Source organism: Dendrobates tinctorius, unplaced genomic scaffold (assembly GCF_039654945.1).
Source record: "Dendrobates tinctorius isolate UK_male_01 unplaced genomic scaffold, ASM3965494v1 ptg000180l, whole genome shotgun sequence".
In the NCBI taxonomy this organism is placed as follows: Eukaryota; Metazoa; Chordata; class Amphibia; order Anura; family Dendrobatidae; genus Dendrobates; species Dendrobates tinctorius.
In genome coordinates, this window is record NW_027361847.1 from 1,871,189 (window position 1) to 1,889,366 (window position 18,178).

The 18,178-nt window shown below is 48.0% G+C and overlaps 1 protein-coding gene across 1 annotated transcript in view; it reads left to right on the forward strand.

The window, feature by feature from the left end:
* Positions 1-332: 332 nt before the first annotated feature.
* The window catches only part of LOC141054881 (uncharacterized), a 165,265-nt gene continuing 147,419 nt past the window's right edge, over positions 333-18,178 (forward strand). The window contains 7 exon segments of the mRNA XM_073551765.1: positions 333-429; positions 1,204-1,351; positions 1,670-1,849; positions 3,148-3,271; positions 16,590-16,687; positions 16,766-16,844; positions 18,066-18,163. Of these exon segments, the coding sequence (XP_073407866.1) occupies positions 1,274-1,351; positions 1,670-1,849; positions 3,148-3,271; positions 16,590-16,687; positions 16,766-16,844; positions 18,066-18,163 (657 nt within the window). The 5' untranslated portion in view covers positions 333-429; positions 1,204-1,273.

Sequence of the window (18,178 nt, forward strand, 5' to 3'; positions counted from 1 at the left end):
GTCATTACTCTTCTCTTTCCTGAGCTCCTGTCTCAGTGCGGACGGTTTCGCCTTTGCAATTTCTGCTTCTCACTGAGCCAGGTGGAGCGAATCTCTCCAATCACCAATTCTATTTATCCCTTTACGGACGGTGCCTCGTGTCACTGTGTGTATCCAGCATTTTACTTCCCATCACGTGACGGGGTTTCATGTTTTTCTTTATGTCTATTCTACTTTCCGTTAAAAGAAAGAACTATGAGCCCCGCCCCCTGATCACATGACTGTGACGTCACCACAGGTCCTCTTCTCTCCTGAGCCCCGCCCCTGATCACATGACGGTGACGTCACCACAGGTCCTCCCGCTCTCAGTGCAGCCGCTCCGTCCCGGGTGTGCGCAGCGCGTGTTCTCTGGGGTCAGCCAGCAGCAGATTTCCGGTTCCCGCCATTCCGGTGAGATGACAGGAGGGTTTGTGGTGAATCTGTGAGAGGAGAGTGTGGGGGGAGATCAGAGCTGTTCCTGTGGAGGCTCCTGCTCCATGTGACTGCGGCTCCTCAGTGTTGGGGACGGGCAGCATTGTATGGGGGATGTGCAGCGTCTCCTCACCTCACGGCCCCCGCTGGAGGTGGAGTTACCACGGTGACCGTCCCCCGCTGGAGGTGGAGTTACCACGGTGACCGTCCCCCCGCTGGAGGCGTAGTTACCACGGTGACCGTCCCCCGCTGGCGGCGTAGTTACCACGGTGACCGTCCCCCGCTGGCGGTGTAGTCACCACGGTGACCGTCCTCTGCTGGAGGTGTAGTTACCACGGTGACCGTCCTCTGCTGGAGGTGTAGTTACCACGGTGACCGTCCCCTGCTGGAGGTGTAGTTACCACGGTGACCGTCCCCCGCTGGTGGTGTAGTTACCATGGTGACCGTCCCCCGCTGGTGGTGTAGTTACCATGGTGACCGTCCCCCGCTGGCGGTGTAGTTACCACGGTGACCGTCCCCCGCTGGTGGTGTAGTTACCATGGTGACCGTCCCCCGCTGGCGGTGTAGTTACCACGGTGACCGTCCTCCGCTTACGAGGCTGATGATGAGCGGTCAGATCGGCGGAGGAGGCCTTGGTGAAGTTTTGTGGCTTTTCCTCCAGATTCTTCCTGATAAATGTTGATATTTGGGCAGAATTTAGTGATTGTCGTTCTCTCGTCCCCTGTGATTTCCATCTTCTCCTTCATCATGAAGACGCCGGCAGGACGAGATCCCTCCAGCTGATCCAGTGCTCATCCCTCCTCCTCCTGAATGACCCCCGAGGATGGACGAGGACAGGGATGAGACCACCAGGAGATTATTCCACTGCGCCCTGGAGATCATCTCCCTGCTGAGCGGAGAGGTAACTCCTCTACATTTCTATCAGCTTTATTGTGTGATGTGACGAGTCCGACACCGGGAAGAGGAAATCCAGAATAGGAGAGAAGGATTCTTTACTGTAAGAGCAGGGATTCTGTGGAGCTCTCTGCCCGGAGGAGTTGTCATGGGGATTCCCTATAAGAGCTGTAGAGGGGCCGGGATGTCTGTCCGGAGTGTAATAATATTCCCGGTTATGGCCCCAGATTACTGGAGACGGTTATTGATCCCGGGATTTCTACTGATTGTCAGATCTGGAGTCGGGAAGGAATTCTTCTCCCTAAGTGTCTCTCTCCATACACAGGATTACACAATAGTGAGGAAGACACCGGGGGACTGTGTGACTCCCATCATCCATCTCCAGGAGTCAGGAGGGCGGAGCCCGGGCCCCATCACAGAGCCTCCCCCGCACTCCCTGATACATGAGAGGAACAAGAGGATCCTGGAGCTCAGCAACAAGATGATCGAGCTGCTGAGCGGAGAGGTGACTGCTGGGACATTATACAGGACTGGGGGATTCTGGGTGATGAGCGGAGAGGTGACTGCTGGGACATTATACAGGAGGGCACTGGAGGATTCTGGGTGATGAGCGGAGAGGTGACTGCTGGGACATTATACAGGACGGCACTGGAGGATTCTGGGTGATGAGCGGAGAGGTGACTGCTGGGACATAATACAGGACGGCACTGGAGGATTCTGGGTGATGAGCGGAGAGGTGACTGCTGGGACATTATACAGGATGGCACTGGAGGATTCTGGGTGATGAGCGGAGAGGTGACTGCTGGGACATAATACAGGACGGCACTGGAGGATTCTGGGTGATGAGTGGAGAGGTGACTGCTGGGACATTATACAGGACGGCACTGGAGGATTCTGGGTGATGACCGGAGAGGTGACTGCTGGGACATTATACAGGACGGCACTGGAGGATTCTGGGTGATGAGCGGAGAGGTGACTGCTGGGACATTATACAGGACGGCACTGGAGGATTCTGGGTGATGAGTGGAGAGGTGACTGCTGGGACATTATACAGGACGGCACTGGAGGATTCTGGGTGATGACCGGAGAGGTGACTGCTGGGACATTATACAGGACGGCACTGGAGGATTCTGGGTGATGAGCGGAGAGGTGACTGCTGGGATATTATACAGGACGGCACTGGAGGATTCTGGGTGATGAGCGGTGAGGTGACTGCTGGGACATTATACAGTACGGCACTGGAGGATTCTGGGTGATGAGCGGAGAGGTGACTGCTGGGACATTATACAGGACGGCACTGGAGGATTCTGGGTGATGAGCGGAGAGGTGACTGCTGGGACATTATACAGGACGGCACTGGAGGATTCTGGGTGATGAGCGGAGAGGTGACTGCTGGGACATTATACAGGACGGCACTGGAGGATTCTGGGTGATGAGCGGTGAGGTGACTGCTGGGACATTATACAGTACGGCACTGGAGGATTCTGGGTGATGAGCGGAGAGGTGACTGCTGGGACATTATACAGGACGGCACTGGAGGATTCTGGGTGATGAGCGGAGAGGTGACTGCTGGGACATTATACAGGACGGCACTGGAGGATTCTGGGTGATGAGCGGAGAGGTGACTGCTGGGACATTATACAGGACGGCACTGGAGGATTCTGGGTGATGAGCGGAGAGGTGACTGCTGGGACATTATACAGGATGGCACTGGAGGATTCTGGGTGATGAGCGGAGAGGTGACTGCTGGGACATTATACAGCACTGGAGGATTCTGGGTGATGACGGTGTCGTTGTTGTCAGGTTCCTATAAGGTGTCAGGACGTCGCTGTCTATCTCTCCATGGAGGAGTGGGAGTATCTAGAAGGACACCAGGATCGGTACCAGGCCGTGATGATGGAGGAGCTCCGGCCTCTTACACCACGAGGTGAGCAGCGAGGCTCCTTGTTGGCTCCGGTGGATGTGATGACGTCTCTCCGGCGTCCTCCTATAATAGATGAGTTTTCTCCAGACTTGCTCTGGTTTTTTCTACATTTTCTCCGTCTGACAACAGCTTTCATTTCCCTGATTATTTTCTTCTGATCTGTGAGTCGCGGTTTCTCCGCTGTCGTCTCGTCTTCATCAGTCTTGAGTCTTCGTTCTCTTCTTTCAGAATCTTTCTCCTTCCTTAGAGCATCGGTCACATTTTCTCTGCAGATGTCTCGTCCTTCTGTCCGTTCTCTCCTGTGAGTTCTTTCTGTCCCTAAGTCTGTTGTGGATTGTTACTCAGCAGAGTCGGGGTTAATTTACTGATGATTTTCCCCCTAATCCTCTGTCGCTCGTCCGTCGCTTAGAATCGGTGTAGGCTCAATGTCGTCATCAGTCGTGGTCGGCGTCCGGCTCCTCCCTCTTGGCTGACACTTGTGTCACCTTCCTTGGACTCCTCCTTCATTCTCTCTTCTTCTTTGTGACAAATCACTTTCTCCGTTCTGTGCACAAAGTCCTGGATAAATATCGGCCCCGGACCGTCCCTCAGACCTCGAGACACGAGTCGCTGTCCTGACATAAAGATGGAGCGTGGTGGAGCCGATCACCCGTCAGTCTGACATGGAGGCTTTCCAGCCGTTCTCTGGCCCCGCGTCTATTCACCACTCGCTCTTCCGTAGTGGAGGGGAAGGTCAGATCACCGCTCAGGGGACTAGGGCACCCAACCACATAAAGGGAACCTGTCATTTAAAATAAAATTAACCTTCAGACATGGGGTTAACCTGTAGGTTAATAACAGTTTGATCTTGCCCGGCTCCTGCACTGAGAGCCCCTCTGCCAGGAGGAAATTACCTTTATTCCCCCGGAAGCGATCGACTTCCAGCCATAGAGGTGCGGCTTCAGTTGTCGGGGTAGCTATTGAGGGCTAAATTAACCCTTCATGGTTGAGCCAGTGATGTCCAAATTATTCCACAGAGTGTTGCTAGCAACTGGGAATGACCACACGGAGACTGGGGTCTCTGTACGGGAGGATTGAGACATCACTAGCCCCCTTTTATTTTAGTCACTTCTTTTATAATCTTTTGCTTAATTATGCAAAGTTCTCAACTACCAATAGCATCATTTCACTTTATAAGCCAATAATATTGCAAGAAAACCGGAAACTACATATATGTCCGTATCCAAATAGAAAGTAGTATAATGGCATATTCTTCAGAGTTTTACACCCCAGCCTCCCTTATCTTGTACCTGATGGGAACAGTCTGGTTTCATGACAGCCTGAACTGTTTTTATCCCAATTACAAAAATTTATCTTACAGCAACAAAAATGGAGAAACGAAACCTTCAGAGAATGGATAAAACGAAACTTCAGCTTTGATTTTAGTTTTAACCGTTCACACAGTGACCTCTCCGTATACAGTGAGGGGTGGCTGATTCCATCCCTCGGCGCTGACAGCCGACTCTAATGCTCAGCTCTAATGCTGAGCCGGTTGTCAGTCAGTGCCGGGGGCGCGGTAACAGCTGCCGCTCTCTATACAATGAGCGGTGATTGTAGCTGCTTCGGCCAAATCTCTATGACTGGAAGCTGAACACTGCCAGGTGGAATAAGGTTCATTTCCTCTCTGCAGCGGGGCTCTCAGTGCTGACACCGGGCAGGTTCAAAATGCTATTAATTTGCAGATTAACCCCGTATCTGCAGGCTATTAGCATTATTATATGACAGGTTCAATTTAAATGGCACTGTCAGGCTGTCGGCAGCAGTGAAGTGGTTAAATATCAGCAATCTGAACTGACTGCACAGACGCGCACCTTGCATCCTCCATGTATGAACACTAGATATCAGGAAGGGGTTAAAGACACATCAGAATGCACGGGACAGGGTGTTCTAGCCTCAAGTGCTCAACAACCGCAAAATGTCAGGCGGTCCGCTCTTCCATTTCATGGGGTCTGAGCAGAACACTGTAAGTGGGATGGTGACGCAGGTGTTGGCCCTGCAGGGACATCGGGCCGCACAATGATGGTAATAATTAGTGTAAGTCTCCAGTAAAGGGTTGTTCGTTCTGTAGAATATGTATTATGGGACTTTTCTGTGGAATCTGACCAGACAATCTCTCCTTGGCTCCCCGTGTCCCTCAGTCAGCGCCCATGACCCCAGTGCCTGCTCTCTAGTGTCCTCTTATATTACACAGTGATAGGCACTAACCGCTGTGTACCGGGGGCTCCCACAACACAGTCCTCCCGAGCGCTGTGACTTCATCCATTAGCCGTACACGGGCACTTCTTCAGATACATAGAACTTTCCGCGCGCTTTCTGCCTATTTTAGTGTTTATATCGAGGCGAATGTTGAGACTTATCTCTATTTAAAGAAGAATAAAAACACAATAACTCGTCTTATAATAGGAGGACGGCAGGTTCTCTCCTCTTAGTGATCCCAGAGGATCCTGTCCAGGAGGGAGGCCATGTCCTCATGGTGACCTCATCAGCTCTCTGTCAGGAAATATGTATAGGCCCCAGACTTCTATGTCCACTTCCAGAGCTCGTGCTTCCCCTCCCCCATTGTGTGTTAGGAACGGCGGAACGCACTAAATGAAATAAATAATAAAGCGCGTTCGCCGCTCGGGGCCCACCGTGCAGAAGGTGTTATAACTGCTGCTGAGTAATGGCAGACATGCTATATGGCGGAATAATGCGCACGGGCTTAAAAGTCACCCAGGTGCACAGAGCAATCACTGTTTAGTCACAGAGATGCCAGTAAGGGTAAACACAAAAAGGCTGAGCCTGTTAGCGTTACAGGTCTCAGATATATGCACACACGGTATCGGGTCACAGGTGCAGGACCAAAGGCGGAAGGAACTGCGTCCGTCTAGACCTATCGTGTGTGCGGCATCGCTACTGCGGGCGCCAAAGAGAGCTGCAACAGCATCGCGGCGTAGGACACTGCCGCGAGACGATTGTGCTACTCCTCACGGCACTATCGTACGCTAGTGTAGAGGCGCGGTGTGCACAGTGGCCTAAAGCTTGCCACTGACTGGCGCTGACAGCTGAACTAATTCCCTATCCACATGCGTAATATCAGAGGGAAGGAGTTTCAAATGAGTCAGTCACCAGAATCATGCATCCGTCACCATTTACACATCTAGCAAGTAATGTCTGTAAGTAATGTCTGTACTAGCGCATGGCCTTTGGCCATGCGGTCCTTTTATAGCCGTGCGCTGCCGGGACCTTTCAGATCTCTGAGATGGACCAATCAGATCAGGGGAAGGACCTGAGCACGTGACTCACTCCCGAGCTCTAATGGGAGATCGTCTCATGAGCATGCTCAGTGGAGCGGCAGCGGGACTTAGCCTTAGGAGTGACTTGCTGTAAAGCAGTATGTGAGGCTCTGGACTCCTGTTGTGTAGCTACAGGAATACGACGCCTAACATTACCCCCTCTCTTAGGGCTCCCTCCTGAGCCCTCCAAACCACCACCTTATGCCCATCAAAGGCATAGGCTTCAGACTCGTCCGAAGGCAAATCTGATGTCCCGGCAGGTGACACAGAAAACCGGGACACGTGGAGGGCATCAGAGGCGGCAAAATCTCCAGATTTGAGAAGGGACACCTGAGAGACAACGGGAGCGGCACTAAGGCCCGAAACCGAAGTTGGAGTAGAACGCCGCAGAGTATCGGTAGGCATCTTCACTCTCTGTGTAGGGAAGGCTTCCGAGCACAAGAGGCGCATGCCCGAATATATTTTTTAGTGTCCTGAGCCCTGTGCGGCCACCAATAAGACCTTGCCAAGAGTTTTGTGGTCTGCATGTAGCCACAGTGTCCACACAACCTGGACGCATGTGCCCACGCGAGAACCTTCGGCCGAAGGCGAGGGGGAACAAAGGTCTTGCCCCGCGGCACAGAGGTTGACCACTGCGGGGCCCTGTTATCGGGAACAGGGTGTTGGCAATGGCAACCGCAAATGGAGCTTAGTGGCGGACGCGCCTCGAGACTGGCGCAAGACACTTCCATGGGCTCTGGAAGTGAACACTCTGGCTCGGGTGACTCCAGAGGTTCAAAGAGGTTTGGAGCCAGAGTAACCTTCCGTCTGGATTGAGCACGCTCCAGCCCGTGCTCCGAAAAACGGAGATCAATGCGGGTGGAGATGGCAGTCAGCTCCTCCAGACTTGCAGGAACCTCTCTGGTAGAGCATCCTTAACATGCTCTGCTAAACCATTCCAAAACACAGTGATGAGAGCTCTATCAGACCACTCCAGCTCGGAAGCCAGAGTCCGAAAACTTACGGCATACTGACTGACCGAGAGCGATCCCTGAGTTAATGCCAATAGCTGAAGAGAGGTGTCTTGCATGACTCGTGGTCCCAGGAAGACCTGCTTGATAGCTGTTAAGAACTGAGCAGCAGTCCGAACATCTGGGTCGCCACGCTCCCAAAGCGGTGTGGCCAACTCCAACGCCCTGCCCGACAGAAGGGAAATAATAAACCCCACCTTAGCACGTTCCGTAGGGAATCGCGCAGCCAGTAATTCCAGTTGGATAGAGCACTGGCTCACGAAACCCCTACAGGAGGCGCTATCGCCCGAAAATTTATCGGGCAACGGGAGGCGGGAAACTGTCGGCGCAGGGGAGGACGTGGACCCACGAGAAACCGCCTCTGCGATCTTCGGAACAGCAGCCTCAGTGGACTTCGCAGCAGAGAGCGCACTCTCAAGAGTAGCCAACCGGCCCTCCAGCTGCCGAATGTACTGTAGTTAATTGCTGCTGTTCTGCCATCACTAGCCAGACCCTGGCGCTAGTATAATGTTAGGAACAGCGGAATGCACTAAATAAAATAAATAATAAAGTGTGTTCGCCGCTCATGGTCCACCGTGCAGTAGGTGTAACAACCGCTGATGAGTAATGGCAGACATGCTATATGGCGGTATAATGCGCACAGGGTTAAATGTCACCCAGGTGCGCAGAGCAATCACTGTTTAATCACAGAGATGCCAGTGAGTGTAAACACACAAAGGCTGAGCCTGTTAGCGTCACAGGTCTCAGATATATGCACACACGGTATCAGGTCACAGGTGCAGGACCAAAGGCGGAAGGAACTGCGTCCGTCTAGACCTACCGTGTGTGCGGCGTCGCTACTGCGGGCGCCAAAGAGCGCTGCAACTGCAGTGCGGCGTAGGACACTGCCGCGAGACGATTGTGCTACTCACGGCACTATCGGATGCTAGTGTAGAGGCGCGGTGTGCACAGTGGCCTAAGGCTTGCCACTGACTGGCACTGACAGCTGAACTAATTCCCTATCCACATGCGTAATATCAGAGGGAAGGGTGTTATGAATGGGTCACCGAGGAGGAAAAAAGCAGCAAACCCTAAGTCTCAGAAAACCAGAGAGGTTGGTCACTATGCAGACTGCAGAGCCCTGATCTTAACACACAACTAGAAGCAGTCGTGGAGCGTGCCTACGGTGGTCCTAGACGCCTCGTCACAACCGGAGCGCTACATAAGCCTAAAGCTGGAAGAGAGGAAAACTAACTCCCCAGAGCAGACCCCCAAAGGAAAGACAGCCCCCCACATGTATTGACGGTGAAGCGAGGAGATGAAAAACACAAACAAAGGCAGAAAAATAGGCTGAGCAAACGATGGGGCCAAACTAACTTGAAAGGACAGGAAAGGAAAGATACTGTCTGCAATCTGCCAAAAACCCTACCAAAAGTAATGTCCAACGCCTCTGATAACAAAATTAACCCTGAAGTCACTAGACTTCATCCACTATATCAGCACTCTGTAATATTCTGAGACAGAGCAAAAAAGAGGCCAATCTAATAAAGGACAAAGAGGCAAGTTGGCAAACACAGATAAATAAGAGTGGAAATTCAGCACAGCCTAGCTGGGCTGGCAGACCACACAAAAACCGAGTTGACCAACAAGAGACAGTGTGAACATCAGCAAAAAACAAACTTAACTTGAGATGACTGGAGCAGAGCTGTAGTCCAAGACCTGAGTAGCAGACTAATCACCAGCAACAGGATAGGGCGTCGGCTGTCTTATATCCAGTCTGATACTCCAGAGATCCAATCACTATCCTCCTCGTCATGTGGCAGACCATTACCAATTAAACCAACCTCACTACCTCCTGTCACCACCAGAGGGAGAGCGGAAGGAGAACTCCCAGCTGGTGGAGCAGAAAATGAGCTCATAACAGTACCCCCCCCTTGAGGAGGGGTCACCGAACCCTCATCCACGCCACCAGGCCGATCAGGATGGGCCCGGTGAAAAGCACGAACCAATTTATTGGCATGAATATCCGAGGCAGAGACCCAAGAATTATCCTCCTGGCCATAACCCTTCCATTTGACCAAATACTGGAGTCCCCGTCTGACCAAGCGAGAATCCAATATTTTCTCTACCTCATATTCCACATTGCCTTTAACCAAAACAGGGTCAGGAGGAGCCGCCACAGGAACTACTGGCTCAACAAACCTCTTCAACAGTGATTTGTGAAATACGTTATGGATTTTGAACGTAACTGGAAGAGCCAACCGAAAAGAAACCGGATTAAGAATCTCCAAAATCTTATAAGGTCCAATAAATCTTGGCTTAAATTTTGGAGATGCAACCTTCATAGGAATATTCTTAGACGACAACCAAACCATATCACCCACTTTAAACCGGGGACCAATGGTCCTATGCCGGTTGGAAAAACGCTGGGCCTTTTCTTGAGAGAGTGACAACTTATCCACCACTTGGTCCCATATCTGCTGCATTCTCACAACCACAGTGTCCACATTTTCCACAAAGGCTTTTGTGGATTCAGGACCAGGTCTGAATTTGATGGATTTGGACTTTGCTAAACGTTGTGGCTTGTCCATGACGCCTCTGCAGAAGACTATTCCTTTGAGGGGTATTGATGCCACTCCTTTGGCAGAGAATAAACCTCAGTTTTGGACCCAGGTGATAATGCGAGTTCCCCCAGACCACCAAGAAAATTGTAAATTTTTGGTTCTGCATAATTTACATGATACTATTGTTCTGGGTTTTCCCTGGTTGCAAACTCATAATCCAGTTTTGGATTGGAAATCTGTGTCTGTGGTGAGTTGGGGTTGTCAGTGTGTTCTTAGGGACGCTCCTGTTTTCTCCACCTCTCCTCAGTCTCATGATACTGACTGATTCTCTTAATGTGACCGAGCCTACTACTATCGTAGGTGAGGGGGTAGTTCTTTCTGCCATTTCGCCCGATTTGAGACGCGCCCTGGAGAAATTTCAGGAGTATAAACCTGAGCGTTGCCCTATGGGAAGATTGTGTGTTCCTGACCAGTGGAGAAAGAGAGTGATGTCTGAAGTTCATTGCTCCGCATTGGCTGGTGATTCTGTTATGAATGGGTCACCGAGGAGGAAAAAAAGCAACAAACGCTAAGTCTCAGAAAACCAGAGAGGTTGGTCACTATGCAGACTGCAGAGCCCTGATCTTAACACACAACTAGAAGCAGTCGTGGAGCGTACCTACGATGATCCTAGATGCCTCATCACAACCGGAGAGCTACATAAGCCTAAAGCAGGAAGAGAGGAAAACTAACTCCCCAGAGCAGACCCCAAAGGAAAGACTGCCCCCCACATGTATTGACGGTGAAGTGAGATGAAAACACAAACAAAGGCAGAAAAATAGGCTGAGCAAACGATGGGGCCAAACTAACTTGAAAGGACAGGAAAGGAAAGACACTGTCTGCAATCTGCCAAAAACCCTACCAAAAATAATGTCCAACGCTTCTGATAACAAAATTAACCCTGAAGTCACTAGACTTCTCCCACTATATCAGCACTCTGGAATATTCTGAGACAGAGCAAAAAAGAGGCCAATCTAATAAAGGACAAAAAGGCAAGTTGGCAAACACAGATAAATAAGAGTGGAAATTCAGCACAGCCCAGCCGGGCTGGCTGACCACACAAAAACCGAGTTGACCAACAAGAGCAAGTGTGAACATCAACAAAAAACAAACTTATCTTGAGATGACTGGAGCAGAGCTGAAGTCCAAGACCTGAGTAGCAGACTAATCACCAGCAACAGGATAGGGCGTCGGCTGTCTTATATCCAGTCTGATACTCCAGAGATCCAATCACTATCCTCCTCGTCATGTGGCAGACCATTACCAATTAAACCAACCTCACTACCTCCTGTCACCACCAGAGGGAGAACGGAAGGAGAACTCCCAGCTGGTGGAGCAGAAAATGAGCTCATAACAGAAGGGGTTTCAAATGAGTCAGTCACCAGAATCGTACATCCGTCACCATTCACACATCTAGCAAGTAATGTCTATACTAGCGCGTGGCCGAACGGTCATGCGGTCCTTTTATAGCCGTGCGCTGCCGGGACCTTCCAGATCTCTGAGATGGACCAATCAAATCAGGGGAAGGACCTGAGAACGTGACTCCCAAGCTCCAATGGGAGATCGTCTCATGAGCATGCTCAGTGGAGCGGCAGCGGGACTTAGCCTCAGGAGTGACTTGCTGTAAAGCAGTATGTGAGGCTCTGGACTCCTGTTGTGTAGTCAGGGCTGTGGAGTCGGTAAGCCAAACCTGCGACTCCGACTCCTCAATTTCCCTTACACCGACTTCAACTCCGACTCCACGACTCCCACATATATTGCTTATATTTAAGTGAAAAATTTATTGTAGTACTATGTGAACATCAGACATTAAATCATTTTTATGATCCAATAATCAAGATATTTAGATATAACATAATATTTATTGGAATACAACTTTAGAACACAAAAAACTGTAATAAATTGTAAATATGTAATACACTATGTAATGTCGATTATTTATTTTTATATATATATATAGTGTGTGTGTGTATGTATGTGTGTGTGTATATATATATATATATATATATATATATATATACACACTATGTAATAAACTACAAGTGGCAAAAAACAGCTTTCAACAAAAACATACCAAATAACATTTGTGCAGTCTATGAATTTGTTCTAAGAAATATAATTGCCACCATCAGATCCTCCTTCATAGATGACCTCACATCTGACCTAATAATCTTAAGGCTAGAGAACAACCTCTCTACAGTAACTTGGGTTGGAGGCAAAGCCGTAACCACATGGGCAACATCTCTAACAATTTCCGGGTATAAAGGGATTGCCTCATGCACAGTCAGTTTTGATGAATGGTTGAATTTTTCTATTTCTTTGAGAGCAAGTGAAACATTTTGCTGAAATCTGGTCAATCTGCTTGCTATAGTAGACGGAGTGAAATCTTTTTCCTTGCGGCAACGCTTTGCCTGCTCCATATCATCCAAATACTTGTCAAAGTCAAACTCCTCATCTGATGAGGATGAAGATATGGCAGCAGTAGCGCTGGCAGGACCCAAGTCTTCTTGCGCCTGGCAGTCCTCCTGTAGGCCACTCTTCCTAACTGCTACCTCAGTCAGAGCTTCTTTTCTTTTAGTAAGCTGTTGATCATCAAGCAATATATGATGACTTGGGTCCACATAAACAGCTGCCAGAAAAATTTTATTTTCCAATAGCTGTGTCTCTCTCCGTTTCATTGAAGCAGAAATGCCATCTGCGATTAAACAGCAAAATAGCAAGTTCTTCCACTCCCCTCATGAAAATGCCAGGAGTTAAATCCTCAGCTTGTAATTTTTTAGTCATAGTAAATGGGTGATTAAGCAATTCCTTCAATTCAGCCACCTGTCTCCATCGACCTTCATTTAGGGTTACCTGAGGGTTCGCCATATCTATAAGAAACTGTTTTAGTTGATCAACAATTGCCCCTTTTCCAGCACGTCTCTTCAAGATGGAATCAATTTTAGGGGTTCTGGCGGCAATAACCAATTTCCTCACTTTTCCAATCAGATTTCCAGCATGTCCCTCTTGCAGACTCTTATTGCCAGCTGCAGCGTGTGCACAACACAGCTCATGTGATGAATAGGAAAGTGTTTTGAAGCAGCTTCAACAAAATCATCTATTTCTACAGTATAATTTTGCTGTTCTTCTGTAGTAATATCTGTTTGTTCCTCAGTTACATGAACAGCACTGTGGCCTTCCATCTCAAACATACTGAATCCTAAATGTTCCTCTGGCTGTTGTTCATTACTCTCATTCATCAGTGTAATTGTACTTATGTCTGAAGCATTGTCCGTTACAATAACAAGAACCTGTTCTTTTTTGAGTTTGTAATCTTGCAGAACTTTTTCCACTAAGGTCTGGAGAAACTGGCTGCTGTGATGAGCTTTAGAATCTTACTGCCAGCGTGTTGGTAACAAACCTATCGAATATTGATGGCAAAATAGTTCACTCTGTGACGTGTGCAGGCGTCCATTTTAAGAAACATGAAGCAACTTTTGAGAGTCTTTTTAAGATCTTCCTTTTGTTTAAGGGCTTCTTCAATCACTAATTTTCTAATACTTTCTCTTTCCAGAGAAACACCAAGTTTGCAGCCATTTCTCCATTAAGAGCTGTAAAAGCTGGTCGTGCAAATAGTGATAATGGTACATCGTCCTTCACAACAAGCTGGAGGAGCTGTCTTTTAGACATATCTGCTGTCTTTGTTACAGTAACTTTGTCACTTACAAAATATCTTGATAATGATGTTTGAGACGCTCTTTCCTCCTCCTTTGCAAGGCAGGAAGTGTCAGTCTGTGTGCTACCCGGCTTTCATTCTTTTGGTACAGATAAGATATGGAGACAGATATGGATAAATGGATAGATAGAGCAGATTTCTAATCTGCTTTTGATATTGAAAACATTATCTGTGAGCTCAAAAACCTTTCAGGTGATGCGGTTTTTTAAAAAGCTGATCTGCTTTTGCAGCTGAAAAACGTATCCACAAAAAAACGCAGCAAAAACGCTGTGTGTGAATGTAGCCTTAGATCAGGAATAGAACAGCCATTTATAGGACATCTCATAACTTTCCCAAATTCCTATGAAAAAATATTCCGCACATTCTGCATTGAATTACTGTACCCAATTTATTATATATTTTAGGAGTCGGAGTCGGTCCATTTTATTCTGACTCCGACTCCACCAAAATGAGCACAGACTCCGACTCCACGACTCCGACTCCACAGCCCTGTAGTGTAGCTACAGGAATCCGACGCCTAACATTGCGTTTGTGCAGTGCTGGCAGATCTCACCCTCATCCCCCTCACATAGCTGCAGTTCCCCTTGCCTATGTGTATTTCTATCCCACCCTTTCCCCCCTCCCTCGGGAATGTGGCTTTTGACCAGGTAAATCCGGTTTCCCTCTAGCACATGGCTTTGAGAGTTCCTTTGTCTATTCAAACTCAAATTTAAAAACACATATTAGTCATAGGGACAGGACAAATATATTTCTGGAATCTGCATAATGCGCCCACCAGAAGCCAAGTAAAGGGTATATGATTCCCAGTGACACATAGATATACGATGTTTGGTATCAAAAGAAAGGTAATGTTGTAATAAGAAAAATTATACCTCTGTCATCACTTTGTGAGCCTCGCAGCTAGAATTATGGCACTTATAAGTTTTTAGTAACTTTAAAAAGGGGAGTACACTCCCTAGCTCCGCCCCACCAGTGAGGTCAGCAAAGAAAAGACGTAAGGCTAGAAGGCTTCATAAGGCTGTTATTCAGACCTAGGGAGACAGTGATCTACCATCCGTGCTGTGGACTGAATCTTTGTCCTTGGGAACTCCCCTCCCCCAGCTCCACACGGCGTGCCAGTGACTGAGATGTATAAGTTTCATATTTTAATCCATCTTACTTTGTAATTGTCTGTATATACTGTATCTTGTCTCTTTTGTAACATCTTTTTATACTTTTGTAAACACTGCCTATACTTTCTGGAGTAAATCTATAAATTTACTAGTTTCGTTTTTCCTTGCTCTATAAACGTACCGCCACGACTTCCGCGCTAATTACACTACTGTGTGGGTTGGCTCCTCACCGATATTGATTTTTAATGCCGAACGAGTAGCTGGTGGCAGCAAAGTGTTCTGGGGTATTTGGGAGACCCTGGCACTGACAGAACGGAGGTTTGTATGTATTTCCAGGCTGAGCCTGGGAATATACATACCACCCTCACTGCAGAGTGCGCAAGAGCCAGTACACAGCAAGGCAGCCTTTCTGATGACTACTTATCCTGGATGCAGTTCCCGGACTGACCTAAGGGCAAGGGGGGACGCCAGAGAGATGGAAGTGCCAAAACCAGAACTGAAGGTGGAAAAAAAAGTTGTAGGTGGTTATATGACCCACGACCAATAATAAATAATAAAATCATGACAATTAGTGGCATAAAATAAATCCCTGACAACTGGGGGCATCCACATACCCCCAGTTACTGACATTCAGAAAACAATCACTGGTAAATGGTAACCGTCCTTCCCCGCAATCTCCCTAACGTGGATTAGGAGAGAAGAAGCCGCTGGATAGAAATGTGGAGCTTTCTCCAGCTCCTCTGTGGTTCCATCCCTTGTGGAGGGAAACTTGGAGAAGTTGTGCTTCTTAGGCCTCTTTCACACATCAGTTTTTTGCCTTCAGGCGCGATCCGGCTTTTTTTTGTAAAACCGGATCCGGCAAAATGCAATGCCGGATCCGGTTTTTCCCCATTGACTTGCATTAGCGCCGGATCGTGCCGGATGGCATTGCGTTTCATCCGTTTTTTGCCGGATCCGGCAACTTGTCTCATTCCGGCGTCTGGAAAAAACGGCTACTGTAACGTTTTTTGTCTCTGGCGAAAAAGCCGGAAGCGCTGGATCCGGCGCTTCCAGCTTTTTGCTACAATGAAAGTCTATGGGCGCCGGAATGCGCCGGATCCAGAAAAAGACGGATCCAGCCACCGGATCCGTTTTTTTTAAGTCTGCGCATGCTCAGATCCAATTGGCCAGCCGCCAGGAACAGAGACGGATCCAGCAAAAAACCGGATCCGTTTCTACAGTTCTCCAAAATTTATGCCGGATCCGTTTTTTCTAAAAAAAGCCGGATCCTGCCTGACGGCAAAAAACTGATGTGTGAAAGTAGCCTTAGTGCGGCTCCTCCATCTGACTGACGAGGGTCTTCTCTGTCCCTCTCCTCAGGGTCCTCATCCTCCAAGTACAGAGCAGAGAGCATTAGGCTTTGGCCTCACTGATTATCACTTCATACTTGGGGCCACAATGTGCTGGGACCTTGGTACCGGTGGTGAGGACCACAACAATGTAATTTAGTCCCTGATACATAAACCTAGAATTACCGGTTCTGAGAGGCGTGTCTCATATATAGACAGATACACGGCAGGTCATGTATTCAGTCTGTGTGTCTCCACAGATGGATCCAGGAGGAGAAATCCACCAGAGAGATGTCCCCTTCCTCTGTATCCCCAGGACTGTCCAGTGGAGAATCACAGCATCCCGGAGGATCATCAGGTAGATGACACTGAAGCCCCCACAACATCTGACCATGAAGTGATGGGACCTGAGCTCATCTTACATTTTTCTTTTTAGGGTGAAGATCTGATTGATATTAAGGTTGAGGTTATACATGGAGCAGAAGAGGCGATCGCAATGTGGGCCGATCAGCAGGGTGAGGAGGGGAGACTGTCATGTCTGTTCTGTGGTCACCTACTACTACTCCCACAGGGATAAGGGAGCAGAGCTCCACTATGAAGATTCATTGTTGTCTGCTGTAAGACTGTTGGGTTTTCCTCATGCTGCTATGGTTTATGCTGTACAATAAACCGTATGGACTATGTTTATGTTGAAAAAGCCTGTGCCGGACCTGGTTTATCTGCAGCCAAGAGAGTGTCCCCAACACGAATAACAAGCGCTACCTTACAATCTGTACATAAATTCCCAAAGGGTTATAATTTCTAAAATGTGGTCACTTGAGGGGGGTTTCCACTGTTTAGGCACATCAGGGGTTCTCCAAACGTGACATGGCGACTGCGAATTATGGCAGTAAATTTTACATTCAAAAAGTGAAATGGCGCGCCTTCCCTTCTGAGCACTGCCGTGTGCCCAAACAGGAGATTTCCCCCACATATGGGATATCGGCATGTTCATGAGAAATTGCACAACAAAATGTATGGTCCATTTTCTCCTGTTACCCTTGCGAAAGTAAAAAAAAATTAGGTCTACATGAAAATTTTTGTGTAAGAAAAGTACATTTTTTTTCCACATTCCAAAAATTCCTGTGAAGCACCTGAAGGGTTAATAAACTTCTTGAATGTGGTTTTCAGCACCTTCAGGGGTGCAGTTTTTAGAATGGGGTCATTTTTGGGTATTTTCTGTCATATAGGCCCCTCAAAGTCACTTCAAATGTGATGTGGTCCCTAAAAAAAAATTATGGTTTTGCAAATTTTGTTGTAAAAATGAAAAATCTCTGTTCAACTTTTAACCTTATAACTTCCTAACAAAAAAGTTTCCTAAACTGTGGTGATGCAAAGTAGACATGTGGGAAATGTTATTTATTAACTATTTTGTGCGATATGACTCTCTCATTTAAGGTCCTAAAAATTTAAATTTGAAAATGGCAAAATTTTCTAAATTTTCGCCAAATCTTTTTTTTTTTAACAAATAAGCGCAAGTCATATCAAAGAAATTTTCCCACTAACATAAAGTACAATATGTTACGAGAAAACAGCCTCAGAATCAGCGGGATCCATTGAAGCGTTCTAGAGTTATGACCTCCTAAAGTGACTGTGGTCAGAATTGTAAAAATTGGCCTGGTCAGGAAGTTGAAAACAGGCTTCGGGGTGAAGGGGTTAACATGCCGCTGTATTCCATCACTGTGTGTTTCCTACAGATGAACTCGTGGAAAGAAATCCACCAGATAGATGTCCCCGTCCTCTGTATTCCCAGGACTGTCCAGAGGAGAATCACAACATCCTGGAGGATCATCAGGTAGACGGCGCTGAG